This window comes from Rattus rattus, chromosome 3 (assembly GCF_011064425.1).
Source record: "Rattus rattus isolate New Zealand chromosome 3, Rrattus_CSIRO_v1, whole genome shotgun sequence".
Classification (NCBI taxonomy): Eukaryota; Metazoa; Chordata; class Mammalia; order Rodentia; family Muridae; genus Rattus; species Rattus rattus.
Genome location: NC_046156.1, coordinates 6,484,428 through 6,509,682, shown reverse-complemented (window position 1 = coordinate 6,509,682; position 25,255 = coordinate 6,484,428). Strand labels below are relative to the sequence as shown.

At 41.0% G+C, this 25,255-nt stretch overlaps 1 protein-coding gene across 2 annotated transcripts in view; it reads right to left on the bottom strand.

Moving 5' to 3' along the window:
- Positions 1–25,255, bottom strand: part of Tnni3k (TNNI3 interacting kinase) — a 272,604-nt gene that overhangs the window by 162,510 nt on the left and 84,839 nt on the right. Inside the window, exons 10-13 of one of the 2 annotated variants that reach the window (XM_032897119.1) lie at positions 22,678–22,772; positions 21,978–22,127; positions 1,148–1,234; positions 586–642 (exon numbers count right to left, since the gene is read on the bottom strand). In XM_032897119.1, the coding sequence (XP_032753010.1) occupies positions 586–642; positions 1,148–1,234; positions 21,978–22,127; positions 22,678–22,772 (389 nt within the window). The remainder of the gene's footprint in view (positions 1–585; positions 643–1,147; positions 1,235–21,977; positions 22,128–22,677; positions 22,773–25,255) is intronic. The other variant, XM_032897120.1, reaches the window with a different exon arrangement.

The following is a 25,255-nucleotide window of genomic DNA, read 5'->3' as shown; positions in this document are numbered from 1 at the left end:
TACTGGTAAACTGGCCGTTAGGGGATACCCATTAAACATCAAGTGATAAGCACAGGAAGCAGCCTAAGGACATGTCCCACACCAAAAATTACTTTTAAAGCTACAGACTCCAAGTGGTTAAATATTAATTTGTCATGGAATCGTATTTTATGTTTTCCTGGTTTAGTGATGTTAATTTCCACAATCAGTGGCATGCATTCAAAAAAGTACCTGAGGGTCACTTTATTTGAGAGATTAAAAAAAAATACTAAGTTATCAATTTGAATATTTTTCTAAAGCAAATCCATTTCCAATTCTAAAAAATATTGATATTCGTAATTAACAGTTTGTTCAAAATATAGATATGTCAGTAGTCCTTCCTATGTGAGTTTCAGCTCTCTTCAGTACTCATCAGTGTCCCACTGTTGTGACAACTATGGATTAAGGGGCACTAGGGCAGGGCTAATCCTGAGAAGAAAGGTCTCCACCAGCATTGCTTATATTGCTGAGGTGGCCCCACTCACGGCAAAACAAAACGCATAGCTGTCATATTTAGACAACAATCATCCCCAGTGATACAACAACAACCGTCCCATTTGTAGGTACCTTTTGTCATGCTTTTAATCTTGCCCAAGGGGGAAGGAACACACACATAGGAGCCATCTAGAAATCAAGTTACACAGTAGAGTTGAAGGCAGCAATCACTTTTTTCTCCTTAAAGTTCAACAGGACAAGTGCAAAGCGGATGGCAAAAACCAGCTCAAGGGTCCCACTTTCTTCTGCATAGAGAGCTGCGGTGCTCATGTTTTTCTAGGATCTACAGAAAAAGATCCTAACTCTGGTCTTAAAGACTCTGGCAGATGTAGTTTGTATCTGGCTATGAGTGCTCTTTCCTTGTCTCAGTAAATTACTGACATAGAAAATGACCGTTCTTGGTTTTCTTAGGCCTTCCAGCCTTGTGGAAGCCCTGCACCCACTCACTCCAAGGAATGCAAAACTTGAATATCTGTATTGTGGGGGATCATGGTGGCCATTCTTTGTGTAGCCTCACCCAGGTATGAACTTGGCTCTATCCTCCCTCCTCACTCCAAAGGGACAGCGACAGCAGCACACACTTGACACTGAACCCAAGAGAGTACAGCAGTGAAAACAGAATAGCAAAGGGTACCTCCTCCAGGCTGGGAATATTCATTACATGGCAGCTCCTCCTGGGGTCTCTTGTAGTGCTTCAGGAGTGTAACAATGGCATCATGTCCTTCATGAAAAGACAAAAGGGATGAATAATTTTGTCCTGATTTAGTCAACAAATCCAGGCCCCTTTCTCAAACCCACTGGATAAAATTTATAACACAGATTATACCCGAGGAGATAATATATTACAATAAGGATTTAGTGCTTCTTTCATTCAAATAACCTGCCGAGAGTCTCCTAATACACTATAGTGGGTAGCAGGGATACAATGGACATGTGACTATGCTTCTTCTTGTAAGAGATTACAAGGTAATGGAGCAAATAATTATAGGAATTACAAGGTAATTGTAATTATAGGAATTATGATGAGAAACTTCTGAGTGATCAGATATGAAGTGGTGTGAGTACATGGTTAAGGTGAAAGTACATGGCCAGGACATGGTTAAGTGTCTGAAAGACACATATAGTATCTGAGAGAATGGGGTACCCACTGTGACTGTGCATGGTGCTTGGTTGGCAAACCCAGTAACACAGAACTGTGATAGTGACATAGGTTTCTAGGGTGGAGACAGCAGGCTGCACATAGGTAACTGTAGTTCTGTTTCACAGTGGCTCTGTCACTGGGAATGGCTGCCTACCCTGAGACACTTTACTATTCATCTTCCATTCTAATGTGGCTTTGTGATATATTCACCAGGAACACAGAGGCAATGCCATTACCATGTCTATGCTTTAAGACACTGGGAACTGTTCCTCTCCCAGTTGCCAGCTGCAGCCCAGACCTCTGAGGTGAAAGAGGCTGGGAAGCTGCTCCCTCAGCCTTGTTACCACTCCTGGAATGTCACAAGGTTGAGAGACATGTCTCAGTCTTAAACCACAACCACTAGCATTCTGGGCTTATTAGCTGTGCCACAAATTATTCTTGCAAAAGATGAAAAATGTTAAATGCTTTTCAGAGAAAGCCATTGATTTTCAATAGAATTAAACCTTGACACTATTGTATGCTTTCACTATGAAAATAATCTACTGAAGCTAATTTGTAAAAGAGGAAAGCAGTCAACCTTATAGATCTTGCCCAGAGCCTTGTGAAATGCAACTGAACCCACTGTAAATAGGGCCAACTACAGAAACAGCAAAGCATAAATGTTTTCTACCACAGATACGTGAAATCGAGACTGCCTTGGCACATAACCAGTTTGCATGTAGAAAGCCCACAGTAGAACTAATTCAGTCACATTTTTCTTTTAAAAGAGCCCACTAAATAGTGTTTGTAAGAATGCAAGATGGAGAATTGAACAGAGTTACTAATGCTAGACATTTTCACAAAGGGAATGATCCACCTCCAAATTCTTTAAAGAAAAAATTGTGACATGAATAATGAATTTTGTAAGAAAAATCTAAATGCCAGCTCTCCAGATGTAAACAACTAGGCATTACATTTTATTGTCTTTAATTTTTGTTAATAATGATTTATGTTTTCCCAAACCATGGGTGCAGGCTGTGTCACAATGATGGGGATGAGTTCTAGTTTTATTAGTTAGCTTGGATTTTGTGTGATCAGAATCAGACCTCAAAGCCAGCAGAACAATTTCTAATGGGAGTGGGACAGGAAGGGACAGTACATAATGTAAGAGTTCTGAGTAGGAAACAAACATGACACGACTGTTGGCAAACTAAAGAAGGCCTTTGTGAAGCAGGGCCAACAAGGATGAGGGTTGTGCACCTGAGCAGGAGAGGTGAGATAAAAACACGCAGGCTATCAGAATGTGTCACACAGACCATGAAAGGAGTGCAGATTTCCCAGAGACTATGTATGAAAATCTGTGAGGAAGGAGCCTCCTCATGGCTTTCTAATGAGTGCCTGGGGGGTGCTGAGGAGACTTAGAGGACCACCTGTGCAGAGCTTATAAAGACAGGAACAGTGTAGATCACTTCAAAATCATTAGTTCCCAGGAATGGAAGGGTATGCCTTACTTTAATTTAAAAGTGAAAAAGAACAGCTGCCAGAAAACCAAGTATGTTGCCCATTGCCCTTCTCCCATTTCTCTTCCACTATACCCAATGCTACAGTCTGGTCCCTAGCACTGAAACAATATCAGCTGTAGCCTTGTCTCCCTTACACCTATATCTTCTGTGTATCCCACAGAACATTCCCTCCTAACCTCAGCCCCCCCCTACTTCTCATTGTATCTCAGAATCCAAGTCCAGTAGGCACACCGTGATAACCAAGAACCACTCATACCAGGGCACCAAGTAGGCTGAAGGGAAGACCCATGCCTGTTCTACTGCTCCTAAGGGCCAATTTTCTTAGTCTCATTCCAAACCTTTTAGCTGGAAACCTGCCATGGCCTCCCTTTTCTTTCTGACTCTATCCCCCAATAGGTCACAAGACCTTCCTCTCCAAACTATCATCCTTCAACTCACCCCAATCTCCAACACTAGTAGTCATTCTCTGTGAACACACCAGTTAGGCCAGGAAATCAGGCAAAACACAGCCATCATACTCTCAGAAAATCCAAAGAGAAAACAGAAACCAAGAAACAAAACTCCTATCCAACGAAGATAAATCTAGAAATCAGCAACTAGACCTTTAATCATCCCAACCCCAGATGAAGAGACACCATCAGGAAATACAGCAACAGCCAGGATATTATGTCTCCACTAAAGACAACTATTCTACCAAAATGGCCCCTGAATATTTCAACATAGCTGAAAGACAAGAAAAATACCTTAAAGCAGCCTTTACAATGTGATAGATATTTGTAAAAAGAAAATCAACACGAAATCCGGGAAAACACAAACAGTGTAATGAAGTAGAAAAAACCGTGAAGGCCTGAAACTGGAAATGTAATCAATGAAGAAAATTCAACCTGGAGGAATTCAGAAAGTGAAAATGTATAAACTTAAACCAGAACAATAGAAGCAAGAGTAACCCGCAGACTATGTGATACGGAAGAGAGACTCTCAGACTGTGAAAATACAATAGAAGAAATAGGTACATCAGCCAAAGAAAATGGTCAACCTAAAAACCTCCTGAGACAAAATATTCTGGAAATCTGGGACACTATGAAAGGACCAAACCTAAGAATAATAGGTATAGAAGAAGGAGAAGAAACAGCTCAAAAGCCCAGAAAAATGTTTTCAACAAAATCAGAGAAGAAAAAATTTCCTAATCTAAAGAAGACATGCCTATAAAGGTACAAGAAACTTACAGAATATCAAAGAGATTGGACTGGAAAAGAAAGTCCTCTTACCATATAACAATCAACATTCTAAGCATACAGAACAAAAAAGAATATTCAAATCAGCAAGTGAAAAAGACCGAGTAACATATAAAGGCAGACTTGTTAGAATTACACCTGATATCTCAATGAAGACTCTGGGAGCCACAAGAGCTAGGACAGATATGCATCAGACTCTAAGAAATTGTAGCTGTCAGTGCAGATTACTATACCCAGCAAAATTTCAATCACCATTGTTGGAGGAAATAAGATATTCCAAAATAAAGCCAAATTAAAACAATATCTAAGTATAAATTCAGACCTACAGAGGTGCTAGAAGGAAAAATCCCACCTCAGAAGGTTAAATACATGAAAATACTAGAAATACACATCTCTTACCAGCAACATAAAAAGAAGGGAGTATACACAACCATCACCACCACCACCACCACCACCAACAACAAAACAAACAAAAATAAGACTCAACAATCACTAATCATTAATACCTCTCAGTGATCTTAATTCCCCAATAAAAAGACAGGCTAGCAGAATGGATGTGTAAACAGGACCCATCCTTTAGTTGCATCCAAGAAACCCATCTCTACACTAAGGATAAATATTACCTCAAGGTAAAAGGTTGGAAAAAGATTTTCCAAGAAAATGGACCTAAGAAGGAAGCTGGTATAGCCATTTTAATATCTAACAAAGTTAACTCCAATCCAAAACTAATCAAGAGATTCGGAAGAACACTTATCAAAGAAATATTTACAAAATAACATTTCAATTCTTAATATCTATGGGCCAAATACAAGGATATCCATATGAATAAAAGAAACACCATTACAGCTAAAAAACATCACATGTTGACCCACATACACTGATAGTACAAGACTTCAGTAGCCCACCAAGGGACAGGTCTTCCAGATAAAAAGTCAGCAGAGAAATGCTGGAGCTAACAGGTATTTACAGAGTATGTCACTCAAACACAAAAGAATATACCTTTTTCTCTATACTGCATTGAACCTTCTTCAAAACTGACTACATACAGAGATTAAAAAAAAAAAAGCACCAAGACTTAACAGACACAAGAAAACTGAAATAACTTTCTACATCCTATTGGAACAGGATGGAATAGAACTGGAAATCAACTGCTAAGGGAACAGCAGAAAACTTTCAAACCCAGGGGAACTGAACAACACTCTATTGAATGAAAAATTGGTCAAGACTGAAATAAAGGAAGAAATTAAACACTTTCTAGAATTCAATGAAAATTAACATACTACCCAAACTTATGGTAGACAAGGACAGCAGTGCTAAGAAAGTACATAGCTTTAAGTGCCTGGATGAGAGAATTGGAGAGGTCTCATACTGACAACTCAAAGCACACCTGAAATCCCTAGAACAAAAAGAAGCAATCATTACTTAAGAGGAGAAGAAGGCAATATATAATAAAACTGAAGTCTGAAATTAATAAAATAGAAACAAAGGAAAAATACAGAGAATTACAGAATACAGAAAACGAAACAGATTGCTTCTTTGAGAAAACCAACAAGATAAACACATTTTTCCAAACTAACTAAAGACAGAGGTGAGAGATGTGTGTGTGTGTGTGTGTGTGTGTGTGTGTGAGAGAGAGAGAGAGAGAGAGAGAGAGAAAGAGAGAGACAGAGAGACAGAGAGACAGAGAGAACTTCTATATGAACAAAATCAGAATTTTGTAAAATTTTGTAAAAGAGGACTGCTTTATCTGGCCTTAGTAGGAGAGGATGGGCCTAATCCTGTAGAAATGTGATGCTCCAGGGGATAGGGATGGCAGGAGGGATGCACCCTCTCAGAAGCAAAGAGGATGAACTCTCGGAGGGGGACTCTCGGAGGGCAACATTTCTAATGTAAATAAATGGAATAATTAATAACATTTAAAACAACTCCGTGAATATATGCAGAATTTATCTTGGCCATCAATATTCAACAAGTTTTGCTATAACTGATGTCTTGGTGAGAACAATAAGTAGTTAGAAGTTACTACTTTATTGTTAGGTAAGCTTCACTGTTCACATTAAGACACAACGTTTGTTGTTGCTGACTAGTATATAATGGCATGCACTAGCCATTTTATTACATAGGAAAGCTTCAATACTCCAAAAATGGGCTGAATTCTACCTATAGATGGAGTTTTCTTGAAGCTATTCTAATAGGGTGCTATTTTAACAAATCAACACAAATCATTCAGGTTGAGTAACTTCTAAAAATATCTAATATATTTATTTAACACCTGTTCCTTTTCTTTTTAATTAATTTTTTATATAGAAAAAAAACAAAAGCAAAGGAAGACATATTAACAGACACTTAGGAAGTCCAGAGAAGCAAAAGTATTTATCTTAAGAACATTTAGAATACCAAATTGATAAACCTAAGAGAAAAAGATAATTTTCTCAATATTGAGAATCAAAATCATGTAAATAATTTAAACATACCTACAACCCTTTATGAATAGAAGCATTCATTAAAAATCTTTCAACTAAAACCCAAAAGGAAGCATAAACAAACCTAAGGTCAGATCATTTTAGTTTAGTCTAGAAATCTACCAGACTTTCAAAAAATTTACAATACTACTAAAATTATTCCACTAAATATAAACAAAAAAGACACTGTCAAATACATTTTATGAGGTCACAGTGGTACTAATACTTAGACCACAATAAAGATGCCACGAAGAGAATTACATCACAATTTCCCTTATGAACATAGATGCAAAAATATTCAACAAAATACTAGCAAACTAAATCCAAGAACACATCAAAGTGCTTTTCCATAATGATCAAATAGGCTTCATTCCAGAGATTACAGGGGTTGTAATATATGAAATTCAGTAAATGTAATATGCCATATTACATACCAAAAGAAAAGAAACAGTATATCTTTTTTTTTTCAAATTCAGGGTATACTTCTTTTAATAACCTACTAATAAAATATTTTAATTGAATTAGTAGGAAAATATGTATTCTTAATATAGACATGGTAGCAGTCATTGAACATCATATTTCTGGTATAAAATTTGAAACAGTAAATTAGTACTAGTAAAAAATTTTATAAGTTCCCCTTTATTAGATACAGAAAAGACTTTTGACAAAATGGAATAGCCCTTCATGACAAAAGTCAGAGAGATGAAGGTTACAAGGAAAATACCTAAACATAATAAAGGCTATTTATGGTAAGCCTAAAGCCAACATCAAATTAGATGGGGAGAAATTCAAAGCCATTACACTAAAATTAGGAACAAGACAAGATTGTCCACTCTCTTCATATCTATTCAATATAGTACTTGAAGTCTTAGCTAGAGCAATAAGACAACTAAAGAATATCAAGGAAATAAAAATTAGTAAAGAAGTCAAATATCATTATTTGCACATGATATGATAGTGTACATAGATGACCCTAAAATTTCTACCAGAGTACTTGTACAGCTAATAAAGATTTTCAGAGAAATGGCTGGATACAAGACAAACTCAAAAAATATTAGCAGCCCTCCTACATATAAATGACAACACACTGAGAAAGAAATCAGGGAAATAACGCCTTTCACAAATAGAATATCTTGGTATTTACTCTAACCAAGTAAGTGAGAGCCTTGCATGATAGAACTTCAAGTTCCATCAGAAGTTGTGGAGATCTCCCCTGCTCATGATTCCATAGAATTAACATAGTAAAAATGGCCACCCTACCAAAATCAATCTACCAATTCAATGAGAATCCCCATCAAAATTTCAACACAATTCTTTACATACCATTCCCCATTTTAAGTTGTACAACAGAGCTATAGTAATAAAAGCTGCATGGTATTGGCATAAAAGTAGACACACTGGTTGATGGAATCCAATTGAAGATGCAAATCATATGGACACATGATTTTTTATGAAGAAGCCAGAAATACCCAATGGAAAAAGCATCTCAACAAAGCACTGTTAAAACTGGGTGTCTAACTGTAGAAGAGTGCAACTAGGTCCATATTTTATCAAGTCCAAGTGGATCAAAACCTTCAGCATAAAACTAGAAATATTGAACCTGAGAGAAGAGAAAGTGGGGAATGGCCTTGTACACATTGGCACAGGAGACAACTTTTGATACAGAACACTAATAACACAGGCACTAAGATCAACAATTAATAAATGGGACCTCATGAAACCCAAAAACCTTCTATGAGGCAAAGGACACCATCAATCCTACAAAGCAGCAGTCTACAAAATGGGAAAAGACTTATAGACTCCACACTTGATACAAGACTAACATCCAAAATATAAAAAGAACTCAAGAAACTAGACATCAAAAACAAAAAAACAAACAAAAAAACCCACAAGTAATTCAATTAGAAACAGGGAAGAGATTGAAACAGAGGATTCTCAATAGAGGGATCTCAAATGACTGAGAAACACTTAAATGTTCAACATGCTTAGCCTACAGGTAACTGCAAATTGGAACTACTTTGAGAATCCATCATATACCTTTCAGAATGCTAATAACAATAATGTAAGTGACAGCCCATGCTGATGAGGATATGGAGCAAGGGGAACCGTCTGCCATTGCTGATGATAGTGCAAACTTCCATTGGAGAACCACTATGGAAACCAATATGGTGGTTCCTCAGAAAATTGGCAATCAATCTACCTTCAGAAATAACTATACCACTATTGGACATATATACAAAGTTTGCTTCATCCTACCACAAGGATATTTGCTCAAGCATATCTATTGTGGCTCTGGAAACAACTTCTGCCCCTCAACATAAAAATAGATAAAGAAAATGTGGTACGTTTATGTATACAATAGAGTATTGTTAAAAAAAATAGCATACTGAAATTTGCAGGCATATGGATGGAACTAGAAAAAATTCATCTTCAGTGAGGTATAACCTAGATACAGAAAAAATAATGTGGTATGTATTCACTTATAAATGGATATTAGCCATTAAGTAAATGAAAATAAAGCTTTGAGTTCCACAGGCCTAGAGAGGTTAGGTAAAGAGGTGTATATGGGGCACATTAATTTTCTTGGGAGGGGAAATAGAACAGGTTTCATGGGCAGTCAGGGGGCATGTGGGGACAGGAAGGGGAAATTAGGTGAGGGAAGATATGGTGGAATGAGAGAGTGTCTGGAACGTGGGGAGGGGGTGAAGAGGAGAGACATTTGGGGGTGGTATGGACACCTGGAGTAATGGGAATTTCAGGAATCTGTGAATGTGATCCCAATGAGGACTACTTAGTAATGGGGAATACATAGCTTAACTGGCCATCTCTTACAGGCATGCAAGTCTTACAATAGCAGCACAGTGTTACATCTGATTGAGGTGTTGGCCAAGAGGATACCATGGAAATCATCAAACAACCCAGGCTGTTACTAAGCCAAAAGATTGATTTCTACAAACTGAGAGTGGGACCCCATTGCTGAGGGCAACACTTGCACAACTCATTGAATAGGGAGAAGTAGATCTGGTGCCTAGCCTACTTGGAGCCCTCACCCCTGTATTCTAGTCCATTGGGTGAAGAAAGGTACTTTGCAGACTACTGAAGGAGAAACATGGTCAGCCACTCAGCCACAAGGCTCTGACCTAAAATCTGTCCTGCCTGCATAATATGATAGGGCAGTGGTGGCACAGAGCATGTGAGGAACCAACCAATGTCTGATTTGACTTGGTCCACACCCCAAGAAGGAACTCATACCTGACCTGACACTGCTTGGGTGACTAAGAACTAAAATCTGGATGTAAACACCTGGGGTAAAAGCAAACACTACTGGTCCAAAACTTCAAGAAAATGGTTCCTAATGATACTCTGCTATGCTTGCAGATCAATGCCTTGCCCAGTTGCCACTGGGCTTCCTCTCACAGCAGAGATGCAGAGACACATAGCCAGACAGAGAAATCCTAAATTGGAGGTCGTAGTCAAATTCCTTCTCACAGAGATCAGTGAAAACAACAGAAGATGGGGCAGAAATATTGTAAGAGCTAGAGAACATGGAGGACACCAGCACAAGGCCCTCAGAATCGCCTAGTCGAGACACGTATGAGGTCATAGAGACTGATGTAGCAAGCATAGAGCTTACAGATCCTCCGTGTGGATAGCTCTATTGACTTAGGATATATCTATCAATCTCTCCTGGCTGTGAGGACAAATGGTCTCTGATTCTTTTGCCTTCTCTTGGGTCTCTTCTTTCTGTTGGGTTGCCATTTCCAACTCTAATATAATAGGTTTTTTTCTTATTATTATTATATTTTATTTTTTCACATTTCAAAAACAAAAATGTCTTTATCTCTAGTCCAGAAAAGGAAAGAAACTCATTGGTCAACCATAAAAACATAAAGACAGGAACTAAAACTTTGCTAGTAATACTTGAAAAATGTTTAAGATTTATTTTTGAGATGCTGTAATTATACTTTGAGACATCTTGGCCTGCCGAAACGATCTGTGATGGACTTTTATTTTTAAGTGGATGAATTTACACTATGTATTAGTATAGAATAAAATATAACTCTGTGGTTTGGCAGGGGAAAAAGTTTCACTTTCTGCCATCATATTTGTCCAATATTTTCTATCTGTGTGTTTAGTGACCTATCCAAAAGACACTGCACAGATCAAGGCAAAGAAGGTCTTACATTTTCTTCTAGTTGTTTTATAGCTTTGTGTCTTACTTTTGTGCCTTGAGCCCACATTGAGTTGCATTTTGTTCATGGCATGAGATAAAGGTCCATTTTTATCTTTCCACAGGTAGAAGATGTCCCCCTTAGTATTTAGCTTAGAAATGACAATACATCTTTGTAAGACTGGCATAAACATTAACTGACACAATGTAGTCCATATGTCTCAGTCCATACAGGTCTTGCTTTGCCACCATGAGACCTGAGTTTAGATTCCAGGTACCTGGCTAAAGAGCCATGAGTACATCAATTCCAGGTCCAGGGAAGAGGAAACAGGCCGATCTTCATACTCCTGTGATCTAACTTCTGCTGTCCTTCTGCACACTTAAAGGTCATTGTAGGTCAGTGGCTCAGTGAGATAAAACAGGACAAACTTCTCTTTTACAGTTCCATAATATTAAGCCTCATTCTCCTTTGCTCGGCAAGGCTGTCTGCTCAGAGTCCAGGCATCCACCCGTTACCTGGGTCATTTTCTTGCTTCACATGGCTCCAAGCAGATGATAGTTTGTGAGCTGCAGTGCCCAGCAGCTCAAGTGTCCCTTTCTCTGCATCATTCTTCTAGCTTCAGGGTGTAAGCAGGACTGTGGCAACAACATTCTGTGATAGTTTAAAGGAGAATGGCTCCCATAGGCTTACATTTGAATGCTTGTGCCCTGGTTAGTGGAAGTGTTTGAGCAGAATTGGTAGATGTGGCCTTGCTGGAGGAGGTGTGCCACCAGGAGTAGCTTTGAGATTTAAAAGGCTTCTACCACATTCAGTATCTCCCTTTGCTTGCAACTTTCCAATCACATGTGAGCCCTCAGCTACTGCTCCACCGCCATGCCAGCCAGCCCACTGCTTCATTTCCTACCATGATGATTATAGAAATTGTAAGCAAGCCTCCAATTAGATGCTTTCCTTTAGAAGTTGCCTTTGTCATGGTGTTTCTTCACAGCAATGGAATAGTAAATAAGACAATGTCTTAGGAATTAAGTCATCTTGTCAATGGTCTCGTACTAAATTCATTTTTGAAAGTTTAACCTTGACCCCATGACCCTGCATGGATTTGAAAACCTTTCTTTTAATAACTTTATTGCTACATAGTTGAATCCAGAAAAATAAAAACAAGAAAGCCTAACCAAAAATCTTCTTTATTATTTCTATTTCTCCTAGGACACACTCACCCGACACATACGCCAGAATTTACCCAGGCACAAGACCTAGTTCACAGCATCCTCCTCCCCATTCCTCTGGTCCCCTCTGTGAACTCACTCTGCTGATGTGAATAGGACTATGTGCTCTCTCAGTGGATCAGGATGCAGCATAGGTGCTCCCACAGTAGATCAGGATCCTGTATGGGTGCTCCCCCAGTGGATCACCTCCAAAGGATCAGGGTTCAGCATGGGTGCTCCTCAGAGGATCAGGGTACAGTACAGGTGCTCCCCAGAGGATCAGGGTGCAGTATGGGTGTTCCCCAGAGGATCAGGATGCAGTATGGGTGCTGCCCAGTGAATCAGGGTGCAGTATGGGTGCTCCCCAGTGGATCAGGGTGCAGTATGGGTGCTCCCCAGTGGATCAGGGTGCAGTATGGGTGCTCCCCAGTGGATCAGGGTGCAGTATGGGTGCTCCCCAGTGGATCAGGGTGCAGTATGAGTGCTCTTCCAATGGATCAGGGTGCAGTATGTGTGTTCCCCAGTGGATCAGGGTGCAGTATGAGTGCTCTTCCAATGGATCAGGGTGCAGTATGTGTGTTCCCCAGTGGATCAGGGTGCAGCACAGTTGCTCGCCCAGTGTATCAGCAACAGCATCATGAATCCTGACCGCCTGAGAGAGCAGCTGATCACACCCTTCGTGTTCCTCTCATTGTAAAAGCTCTCTTGGCTCCACTTACTCTGAGTAGTTTTAATTTCCTGCCAGTATGGTGGCAAGGTTTTCTGGCATTTTCTTTGGAATAATTTTTATCTAGAGCCTAATGAGTGCTTGGGTTCTGGCTGCTGCTAAGGCAGAGGCTGCCAGGGAGGTGCCAAGAGGCCCCTTCTGCTCTGCAGGGCGGCTCTGCCTCATCTCCTTCCTCCTGCTAACAGTTTTGAAGGCACAAGTGTAGGAAAGGCTCCGTTGCTGGAAGCGCTCTGACAAGCCCTCAACAGGAAAGGAAGGAGCTACAGAAGCTCCAGGGCAAGCTCCCAAGCCTGGTCACAGGGAGGGAAGCAGAAGCATTCCCTTTGGAGTGTCATCAATTGTCCCATAAAGCCAAGGCTCTGACAGGGGACAGGCAGACACTCAAGGCCAACACATACAGACATAATTGAGCTCCCACTGATTAAATAAAATGTTCCCCTATAGCTAAGAATTTAGTGTATACGTTCAAGTATCCTAAACAGATTGTCAGGTTGCCGTGTCACCAGCTCAATTATAATAGCAGTCTGCATGCTCAGAGCTTCAGTGTCTGTAGCAGGCAGCTTGGCAGTTCTGACTTTCGACTTTTACTCTGTTGAATAGTTGGGTTACTTTCTAGGTTTGTGAGACTGTGAATCAGTCTCCAGAGGCATTAGGACAAAAGCACAGCAATGTATCATGGTCTCAGACCTAGCTGAGTCTCCATGGCTCTTGGGGAAGAAATATTTACCTTCTCACAGCATCTCTGCATTCTTACCATTTCAACCTAGAGGCAATAGACAATGCTTCTTCTCCTTGTCTGAGAGTTCACGAACTAGACATGGAGGTCAGCAGAGCAACGGTAGTGATGGCTACACCACCTGGAGTCTGGGATCGAGACCTAGTTTGTTCAAAGATTAGAAGAGACATGGGAATTTGACTCAGGAAAGTGTGTGTGTGTGTGTTTTGTGTGTGTGTGTGTGTGTGTGTGTGTGTGTGTGTGTGTGTGTGTGTGTCACATGCGCACACAGGCACCAAAGGTAAATGCTGGCCCTCATCCCTCAGACACTCTTGTTCCCGTTATTTTAAATCCGGGTTGCTCATGTGCCTGGGGTTCACCAAGGAAAGTCTGTCAGTTCACAGGTAAACTCACTGCTCTTGATCTGGCCAGCAAGCCTTAGTGACCCACTTGTCTTTGTCCCCTGGTGCTGGAATCGCAGGTACACAGCACTCCACTTGCCATTTTAAAGGGGGTTCTGGGAATTGCGTGAAAATCACCATGCTTATGTGGCAAGCATCACACCCATTGAGCCATCTCTCACCCCACATTCAGGGAAGCTTTACAGACATCTTGCGATTCAGTTGCCCAGATGAGTGAAGGCACAACTGCAGCTCTGCCTCAGAGCAACTAACTCAGAGGAACCCAACTTCTGGCAATGGCGTGGGTGAGTAACCCTCAGCCCAGTGTCTCTGCACAGTTCTTATACAAAATCTCATTTCCCAGAAGCTCTAAGGAGTGGAGTCAGATGGTCGCTTCTGAAGTTTGTCCTTCCACAGCTTTGTTACTTGCAGAGGGTCTTGACCCTACACTATCCACAAGACCAATAGTGAAAAGAATCCCCAGATCACTGTGTCTTCTCGTGACTCAGCTCTGCTTTGAGACCTGTCTGCCCTTTCACTTGCTCCTTTGTCAAGTTGAAAATCAAAGCTAACGTTGACAGAGACTCAGCAGTTAAGTCAGTTCTCCTTATAGACATAGCTTCAGCGTCAACAGAGTAGCCATAATTAGTATTCCTGAAAACATTGCTCACAACATGCCCTGTACTGGTTCATTTCTTCTTTGGTTTCATTTCAACAAGTGTGCCCTGAATGTCTGTTTGGAGTCAGCCACTAAATTTAAAGGTTCTGGAAGACAAAGGCTAACAGCTCCAGAACTTGTTACACAAAAGTTTGCAGGACAGCAGTGATAAGGTGATTTAGGATGGAATGGAAAATAGAGATAGAATGTATAGGTGGCAAAACAAACCGTCCGACTGGCATTTTTGAGGTTGGCATGCAGGCAAGGCTTTCTCTTAGAGAGAATTCATATACTTATTCATGAAGGCTAAATGTAAATTAAAATTTTAAGGGGTAAAATTTGGTGGGGAAGATGGTTCAGGCATAGGAAAACCTTCGAAAGGAAGACCGAATGCCAGGTATGTTGAGGAATGAAAAGGTAGATTTTATTAACAGATGCTGCTCCTCTGAATCTTCATACAGAACAGTATATCAGGTTTGGAACATGCTTGACACAGAGTGGACACTGAGAAAATGCTAGTGACCTAGTAAACATGGCAATGGTTGACACGTTATGCTTCTGACAAGAGTAACTTACCCACAATGGTTGTGAAGCGGGAGGGTATGATAACAAGAGGGACTTTTTCCTGTAGGTGGTTGTATGTCCCTGAAAGCTTTGCATTTTGAATGCACCCATTAGACTATAGCTAAAGAAATAGGCGTAAATGATATTGAAGGCAAAATAAGTTAACAAAGTGTTAAAGTGAATTGGATCAGATATATAATGGGGCAAAGCTAACAAAATGGTGGCAAAAATGAAGAGAAAAGGATAGACTCAAAATATGCTGAAGTTCAGTGAGGAGACTTTTGCTCAAATCATCCTGTGTGCTCGGGTGAGAAGCTGAGGGGAAGAGGACACACACACACACACACACACACACACACACACACACACACACACACACACACACACACACGTGTGTGTGTGTGTGTGGCTTCTGGATTAAATGACACTGTGTATGGTGCCATCAAGTAACAGAATGCATGAGGGATGCACAGTAGGAACATATTGATGAGGCTGATGTCTTACATTGATCTCACATTCATGCGCTGTTTAGAAAGTTAAGTCTAGGGACGGGTCACCTGTTAGTGTGGTCCTCAGGAATCGGCAGGGAGCTCAGTGAAGGTCTTCCTTAACAAGGCCTGAGAGCCCCGCCAAGGTCAAGAGGTTTATAATGTCCAAAAAGGCTTCATGATTGTCACATGGCCATGCAGATCAGAATCGTAGCTTCGAATTACTTTAATGATATTTAAACCTTGAGTCGGAGGTTTTAATTGTTAGCAGTATGCTTTGAGCCACAAATAAAGAAGAGTAGTCGCATGACCTGTCATGTGCTTCTCTATTATCTACGTCTTGTATAATGGGCTCGGCGGGGACAGAAGTCCCTCAGTAGAGGTTCCAAAGGGCTTATCACGCACTGCATATGATTATTCTGTATATATTAAAGCAGACGGCCAATGGTGAATGACTATTTGCATCCAGGATCTGTCGTGTTCTACCTATGTCTGGTTCTCAGCTGCTGTCAGCATTTGGTGAAGTCAGTGCTCATTGTTCACCTTAAGAGTTGAGAGGAGGCCCAGAGGTATTAGAAGATGTTCTTGTGCTTGTTTGGTAAGGAGGTGGCACATGTGCTCACACTGCCTCATTTTCCAGGGAGGCAGAATTCTGGCTGCTCTCTGTAAACAGTTGTGTGTCTCAGGCAGGCGTAGCCTAGCAGACAGCTCCCGAATTCTTCATAGTGGAAAGAAAACCCCGATTTCAAGGCTTCCGTGGCAAGGCATGGTGACTCATCCCTGGATCCCAACTGTTATTGAGAAGACTGCTTTGAGTTCCAGGCTGGCCTAGAGTAGGAATTGAGTCCCAGGGTAGTCTAGGCTACAGAATGAGCAGCTACCTCAATGAACCAAATGAAGGAAAGTAAATTGCTTCGATTGTTGGGTCATACATTTATATAAACATACACTACATAGATATGGCAAATGTGAGTTTTTGTCTGCCCATTTTAAGTATCCCAATCCTTACAGCAAGTGAACTTCAGAAAATGTATATTACCTCCTTATGATAAGAATAAAATCTTTCCACTTAGATGATGGTCGGTATTGTTATTTATATTTGAAAAAGCAACTAAATATGTGAAAAGTAGTGAGTATCGAAATATACACAGGTTTAAAATCCCACCTCAAGTTTTTATTAGCTCTTCCTTTCCCTCCCCATTGCTCCAGGTGCACTCTAGTATGCTACCCCAAGCTTGCCAACCACACACCTGCTCTCCAGCAGGCTGAGAATTCATCACGGAAGCTACCTGTGGACTTCAGGACACATCAGTGAAAGTTTCCAGAATCTACCACTTCTTACCTTGATTGCTCCTCCCCTTCATCCCACAGCTACTTTTTATGGGGTACAATCTACAGAAAATCATGACTATGAGATTTCATTACTCTGTTAGAGAGGACGTGATAGCACACTTACTATAAATAATTCACATCGCACTCCCCTTGTCAGAATGAATAAACAAAGCACGTATCTCAGGACAGGAGCCTCGAGTTTTATTGTTTTGCTCACTTACTCCTAATTCTCCAACCCCAGCTTCCTGTCACTGTGAATTACCGCCCCTCTGCTGTCTATAAATATTGCATTGTGGGTAATTAAATACTGGGGTAGGAGCTTCTGTAAATTACTTTAACTAGCGTTGGCACGGAAGCAAATCAGGAGTTTGTAGTTCTGTTTCTACTTTGGATTGTTTTCTGACCCTAAACAGCCAGACATAAGAGAGTGCTGTCCTTTCTCCAAGGTAGCCTTTTCAAATCTAACCACCAGACAAGCCAGTGAGCTACGGGTTCAGTTCTAATTGCCTGAGACCTTTCCGCTTAGCACTTTCATCTTTAATGAATGGTGTAGGATTGTGTGCAGATCTTTACAATGGGTTTTCCATACCGCTTCTTAGGGCAGAGGATTTGAAAGTAACCAGATTGCTGGCTATTTCTTCAGGGCAATTTAAAATTGATTCATATAAGTCCTTTGCATCACAGGGAAAGGGCAGAGCGAATCCAAGAGAGACTGCCATCCGTTCTTTCACTTTCAGGTGGAATTGTAGAGAGAGGAGGCGGAAACCTCTACATACTATAAAATTGGGGCTTGATGCAGTCTAGCTAAACATTGCTTGTTCTCAATCAAAAAATCTCAGTGTAGAACTGAGGTCAGCAGGAAACATCTTCCCAAGATTAATTTTGGTCAACGTGTGTTAAAAAGTTTATGTGAATAGATGGTCCCACAAAACCAGGGGGAATCAACCTTTCAGAGAGTATTCAAGAAGTACAAATTACTGCTCTAGACCATTAGAGCACTTCTGAAGTTACTATATCAAGATAGTGGAGTAAAGCTTGGCTATAATTTAGCTGGGGTAAGCTAAAATGTCTGCTATAGAACCGTTAAGACACACATGGCATTGAGAAGGATGAACTACTGTTCTGCTCTGAGTGGTAGCCTCAGAAGAGATAGAACGGGTACCCGGGGTTTTGTCATTGCCACATGATGTTGTTATCCACAAAGTCCATGCTTGGGAATTATACAACTGAGTGACAGAAACATCACAAAATAATTTCTCACAGTGTGTGCAGTAAGTTAAGATTTTGTGTTGGACCATATTCTTAAATACTCTAGGTCAGACTTCCCTAACTAACAGAAAGACCCTGCCTGGGAAGTCCCTGCCTGGCTTCTCTTTCCTTCGATAAGGCAGGGTCTCTGTTAAACCAGAATGATGCCATTCCAAAATCTCTTCTGTTCTATATAGAGAGAACTCTGCATGGACCTTACTGTTTTCCTCAACTTGTTCTTCATCTGCACATAGAAGAGTCTTTTTTTTTTTTATGGTCATCAATTAACTTAGTGATTCTCTTTCCAAGGAACAATAGACAGCATATCTTTGTTGAAAACAAACAGAAACTTCTTCCCACTGACAGTATTAACAAGGCTGTGTCAGTCTTCCCAGAGCACATGAAAACATTGTCAGAGAATGGTAGCAACAATGGTCTGACTTGCTTTGCCCCGGAACATATGCAAACCATCCATCTGTCTCCTGGGCATGAACATTCAATTTGTTAAAGTTCACAGTAATTATAGAATTCTATGCTGGTGCCTGGCGCATTAGTTGGACAGACAGAGATAAGAGAAAGGACCAGTGCTAGAGAGATGAGTGGGCAGGCCCACTGAACTACAGGTTTCTGCTGTCCTTCAGTAAGGAAGCAGTGCCATGAGTCATTGTTTTGTAAGGAGCGGATTTCAACAGAAAATAAAATAAATAAAGCCAGAGTTAGACTATCACTCTCAATCAACTAAAGATGAGCAACGTGGAGCTCTGTGAAGAGCTGGCTGCAGCAGCAACTTCAGAGCTGCTTCCTGGAGATGAATGCTGGGCGAATGCTGCTGCTCTGAAGCTCAGAGCCCTTGGGAAAGGCTGTCTGAGAATGCATGGACAAATGTCATGTGCAGAGCAAAAGGAACTGAGGGAGAACTCCCAAGGTGTAAACTGTGGGGGATTCCCAGCTGGTGCTTAGAGCTAGAGCTACTTAGAGCTTTTAAACACAAAGTAGAAAGCTTTGATACCTTATGGACGTGCATCCGTATCCATCAAGAGACAGGTGAGTTCTAAAAGCTCCAAACTGAAATATGTCCAGATGCCTATGGGCAGTAGGATAAGTAGGATGAGTTGTGATACTGCCTCAAAACCTTTCACTATGCAGTGATATGAAGAGGTGTCTACAGCTGCCTGCGGAGAGCTGGGTTGATCTCGCAAATTGTTGGGCAATAGGAATCAGACAAGTGAAATATATCAAAACACTCATCCATTAGTCAGAGAAAGAGGCTGTGATCGCTCCTTGTGGAAAAGGATTAGAGGAGATTATCAGGAGTGTTTCTGGGCTTGAGTGCAAGGACACAAAGATTTTGCTGTCTCACCACCATTTCACTGACTTGTCTCTATAAAAGTAATACTGCATGTTTTTATTCACTAGCAATCTTCAGGCTTGTGTACTTTTCTGTTTCTCTGTCTCTAAGCTTACAGCAATTCTACATTTCATCCTTTAAACTCCATCTCTCTTTTCATTAATGGACTTCACCCTATTCAGGCATAAAGCCTTCTAGATCAACATTGTAGCTGAGACAGCCTACCACTTGGGTAATTTTGTTTGTCAATGCACGAGGAGTCTCACATTTAAAAGAAAATGAAAAACTTAATTTTATATATACTTTAAATATCTAATGTTCAAAGGGGAAACTGGAATAGAGGATTAAATAGGGAGGGCGATGGAAGAGATGTGCAAAGGAGGAATCTGGGAGAAAAGCTAAAGGCCATTAGGAAAATTATATGGGAGCCTACTACTGTAGAAGCTTTCTAAATTACCGACATATATAGACGAGATCTAAGTGGAATCACTCAACACACATCTCATACCAACAACTAAAACCTCAAGTGCCAGAACTTGTTATAGCATCATGTTGAGCTGTTGGCCAATATCACAGCTTATTGATAAGGCTATGTTATTTTGCATGGCATGGTAAGGCCATATGATTGAAGACAGTACTGATGCATGGCATGCAACTAGGAGGATTCAAGCTATTGCCCAACTAGAAGCTTCATATTTCTGACTGGCACTCACAGTGTTTTAAGGTACTCTACTGGAGGAGAAAGATGATCACCAATTTACCCACCTACAAACCATGTGGCCTGCCTGCAAGATATATTGACTCAGTAGTGGTGCAAATGTTATAGGCACGACCAACCACTTTTTAATTAGATTTAAGACCCATTCTGTGGCATGGAACCCATACCTGACACTGCTTAAATGACCAAGAATCTGATGGATTGTGGGCTCAGGGAAACCCTACTACTGTCATTCTGCCTAAGGGACATGGTAATAAAATAGTTTCTGATAACATACTGCTGTACACATGGATCAGTGCCTTTCAGTGCACACCAAAGAAGCTTCTTGATGCAGTAGTTTGAAATCAAGACACACCCACAAACTGGATAATGTACAGAGTGAGAGACTTGAGTACGGAATGGAGTGTTTTTATCAAACTCCTTGCCTCACATCTCTGGGATGTAGTCAGTGACAGGGATAGAAAGATCGTAAGACCCAGAAGGGAGGGGTGATTCCAAGGAAAACAGTGTCTTCCAGACACAAAAGAATCGACATACATATGAATTCAGAGATTATCGAAGCTCACACAGGTTCAAACCAGAAAGCAGGGTCCTAGAACTTAGAAGAAGAAATGGACATGGGATTCTACCCTTAACCAAGAAGCTATTTACAAATGATACACAGTAGCAAAGGGGAAATACATTTTCTCCAATTGAGCATCACTGGGTCTATCAACTGCACTCTAAGATAGAACTCATGCTATTTACTACCCACCTCTGTGCATGACACAAAATTCTCCTTTTAGTGTGTACAAACAGTCCTTTGGCTTCCACCAACCCATCACATTGGAGACTTAGAGATGTCCTTGCATGGCTATAACAAGTCTATCTGATGTTTTCACCAATTTATTTGAAAACATGTCATAGTTTATGACTTTATTTTATTTCATTGCTACAAAAACTTCATGAAACTATTACCATATTGGAATATGGTATTGTGATGACCTAAATTTGTGTTTCTGGGCCACGGTTATTCAATTTAGCTTGGGAATAAACTCTCTCTAATTCCTTTTAAGGTGAGATCTGTGTGTTTTGTGTCATCTCTCTCTTGCTTTATAACACAGAAACCCCTAGCAGAGTTTGAACAAATGCTCCACCTTTCAGATACAGACATATATATATAAATACATACATATACATAAATACATATATATACATACATATGTACATACATAGATCACATTTTCTTTAGGGTATAAAAATCAACAATAAACCACTCTGCTATGGTCGCCTAGCTCTCTTTTTTCTCCAGAGCCTAGAATTGCAGCAGCCCAGTCCTTTTTCAGCCTCAATGCTGAGAATACATCAGCTCATTTGCAGCCCAAAAGTTGCTTTCCCTAATAATGGCCTGCTGCACTCTTTGATCCAAGTCCCCAGAGCCTTACACACAGTCTACAGAGGAAGTGGGAGGGCTCATGTCATGTAAGCAAAGAAGTTATTGACGCATTAACATAACCTATGCACACGGTTCAATGTGCCGCTGCACAGATGCGATGATTAAAAACATACCTTTCTCATAAGCCCACATCAAACATGTCTGCTCATCTTTTTCACCACTAGACCTGCTGGGATCACAAGCGACTAGATTCATATCTGCACCATTATCAAGTAGGAACTGAACCAGGCGGATATGGCCATGATAGCAAGCAGAGTGCAATCCTGTGATGGAAAAGAACAAAAGGAGGAAAAGCAGAAAGGGTTGCCCCACGAACAGGATGGTTTCTGGAGATATAAAGCCATAATTGATGTGTAATGAAAAATTAATTTTATTTTTGAGAAAACATGTGATATACTCATCAAGAGAGGCAGCTTTCATACTGACTGCATTTACTCAGTGTGTTTTAATTTTTCATCCCCCTTTCTACAATAACTATCAAGAACAAATACTGCCTTTACAAAAATAATAATCAAGAGTTCAACCAGTATTTTTCTTGAGCTCCAAACCAAGGGCAGAGAAATGTCATGAGCATCAACCCATTGTGATGGAGGGAACACTGGAAGCAAAGATTGTATGCAGGTATTAACACAACAGGGGGACTGAACACCATTCAATCTGATTTTTAATATTGCCATTTACCATTTAATTTTAAAGGATTCTAATTGATAAAAAAACATCTCGTCCACTGGGAGCTTGCTGCTCCCTCTTGGCTCAACACTGCTCTTGAGAATGGACAGTCATGGGTAGGCATGATGTTCTCAGCAGTCTTACCTGTGTGCCCATCTCTTCCTCGGTGGTTAATGTTCACAGCATTCTGATCAAGAAGAAATTTGACCAGGTCAATGTTCTTGCCATAGGTACAAGCACTGCAGAAGCAGAACGTAAGAAAGAGGTTTCTTATGTGCTGAGTCATGTCTCTGCAGAAGTCCTATGTCCTAGGATTTCACTGTGGACTCTATTTAGAGATACTGTCTTCTATGACATGGTGGAAACACAGTAGGGTTATTAGAGTAGATCCTAACCCAATATGGTTGATGACTTTACGGGATATGGAATTTGGGACAAAGATGACACAGGCAGAAGCCCAAACACAGGAAAACGGAGAAAAGGTGGTCATCTTCAATCTGAAAAGAATATTTGTAGAGAAGGCCAAAATTGTCAGTATATTGTGATATTGTGGAACTGAAAGTGTGAAGCAGTGCAGTGCTGCTGTTTAGATTACCCAGGATGCTATGGGTAACACAGAGAGAGATAGAGACAGAGACAGAGAGAGAGACAGAGAGACAGAGTGACAATAAGAGACATAGAGAGATACACACTCACAGAGACAGAGACAAGGGCAGAGATAGAAGGAAGATGGGGGAAGAGAAAAGGAGCTGGGAGGAGGTAACAGGGCTCCCATGAGTGCTGCTTACCAAGGGCAACAGAATCACACATTAAACATCTGGAGCAAAGAAAGACTTGTATGAAGGTCTTAGTATTTTAGTCAAGTGTTCCCAGTGTTGTCAGCTCACATTTAACCTAGCAGATATGTGTAAGATAGTCGAATGTGTAGTACGGACAGGTCCATAAAACTTTTATCAAATCGAGGTAACAGTCTGAAATTAATCCCCAGGAAAATGACCCAGGGTCTGTCAAGGCTTCTGTGACCAGAGAGTATGTGCATCAGGTTGTCCCTGTTTAGGGAGCACATCCACACACTATCCATGGACCTGGAGTGTGATCTAGACTCTGAGCTTGGGTTTCCACTTTATCCTCTCCACTTGCCTCATGCTGTTAAAATTTCAAATGGATTCATGCTCTGGATCCATAACACAAACTGTGGAGAGTGCTTGTGATAGCTCTTTCCAGTTGGAGAGAACGCTGGTGTGTAGGTTGATGTCATTATGCAGATGAAGGCAGACAAGACAAAATGAGGCCTGTCATTGGACGAGAAGAAAGGATGGGCGGAAACAAAGTTTTTAGAGCAGGAGAGAGAGGGGCCAGAGTGAGAGAAGAGGAGCTGGGAAAACATGGCAGCAGATGTTACAATTCTTCTCTGCACATAAATACAGGTTCTTAGGAGTATTTTTAAGGGATGGGCATACATAGGATTTTGTGTTGTCTAGATGGGAAAATTATATCTTATCATTTGGACCAGAGGTTATTCTGCGGTGTGTCTTTCATGTGATGAGTTAATTGAGTCCACAGTAAGAGAGCCATGAGATAGGTGGTCTCTGTATGAAACTGGCGTGGCAGTGACCTGCCTTGGGAACGAGGCAGATGGAGAGATTGCTGCTGGGCTCAGAGAGTAGCCAGCAGTGAGATGGGATGGAGCTTAGTGGGTGAGATGCTTTGCTGACTGAGATGAAAATATCCTGCAGATGCCATGGGGCCTTATGTATAGTGCCGGATAAAAGAAACCTTTTGACTTCACATGTTTCCTGTGAAAGCTGAGATACATGGAGGAAGAGCTTGTGTCAGGCAAACACATTGTATATGTGATACTTGCCTTGTGGCTGGAGGAGGAGCAACTCAACGGAGGCAGGGCTCCTCTTGGCTCACAGTTAAAGAAAGAACAATTGGTTGATTATGCAGGGAAGGCAAGCAGCAGAACCTGGAGCAGCAGATCAGCCAGAGCTACAGCCAGGAAGCAAAGGCAGACAGGCTGGCTCGGCTTGCTCTCTGCTCTCATGAGTTTCACAGACTGGGATATTGCCACTCACTTTCAAGATGGTCTCCCCTTCCCCCTGCTAAACCCTTCTAGATACATCCCCACATCCAGGGGTAATTTTGAATCCAGTCAATTTTAAATTGAGTAAAGAAGAAAATGAACCTTAAGCCTGTCATCCACCAGTGGTAACTGGCTTTTGTTTGGAACAAGCAAGTGTCAGAAATGCACCCTTCTCCTGTAATTGCCCTTTACAGGAAGTAGTCACTCCTGTGATCCTCCCAACCCCTAGGAAGCTGAGGCTCCCTCCTCATATAGCACATGGATCAACCCACATCTAGCCATGGCTAGAGGAAGGGAACAGGAACTCAGTTCTAATAGAGGCGGTTTCCTGCATCCCACTACTTCCTCCTCCTGGGGTGGCCTTGAGGAAGCCATTTTGAATAAAACTGTCCTGTGTGACAAATCATTGCCCACTGTGTGACACGTCATGAACCAAAGGCAGAGCTCACTGTCTCCTAGGCTTCTTCCTGTAGGCTTTAGTAGGATGGAACACATTAGCAGCGTGTGTGCTGGTAGACACACTCCTGGTCACCTTCACACCTCACAGAAGGGCTTTGTAAAGGAGATAAGTGATCTTAGTTATGTTAATGTTTCTACTTCCATCAACACAAGGCAGGTCTATAGTAAGTCTTCCTT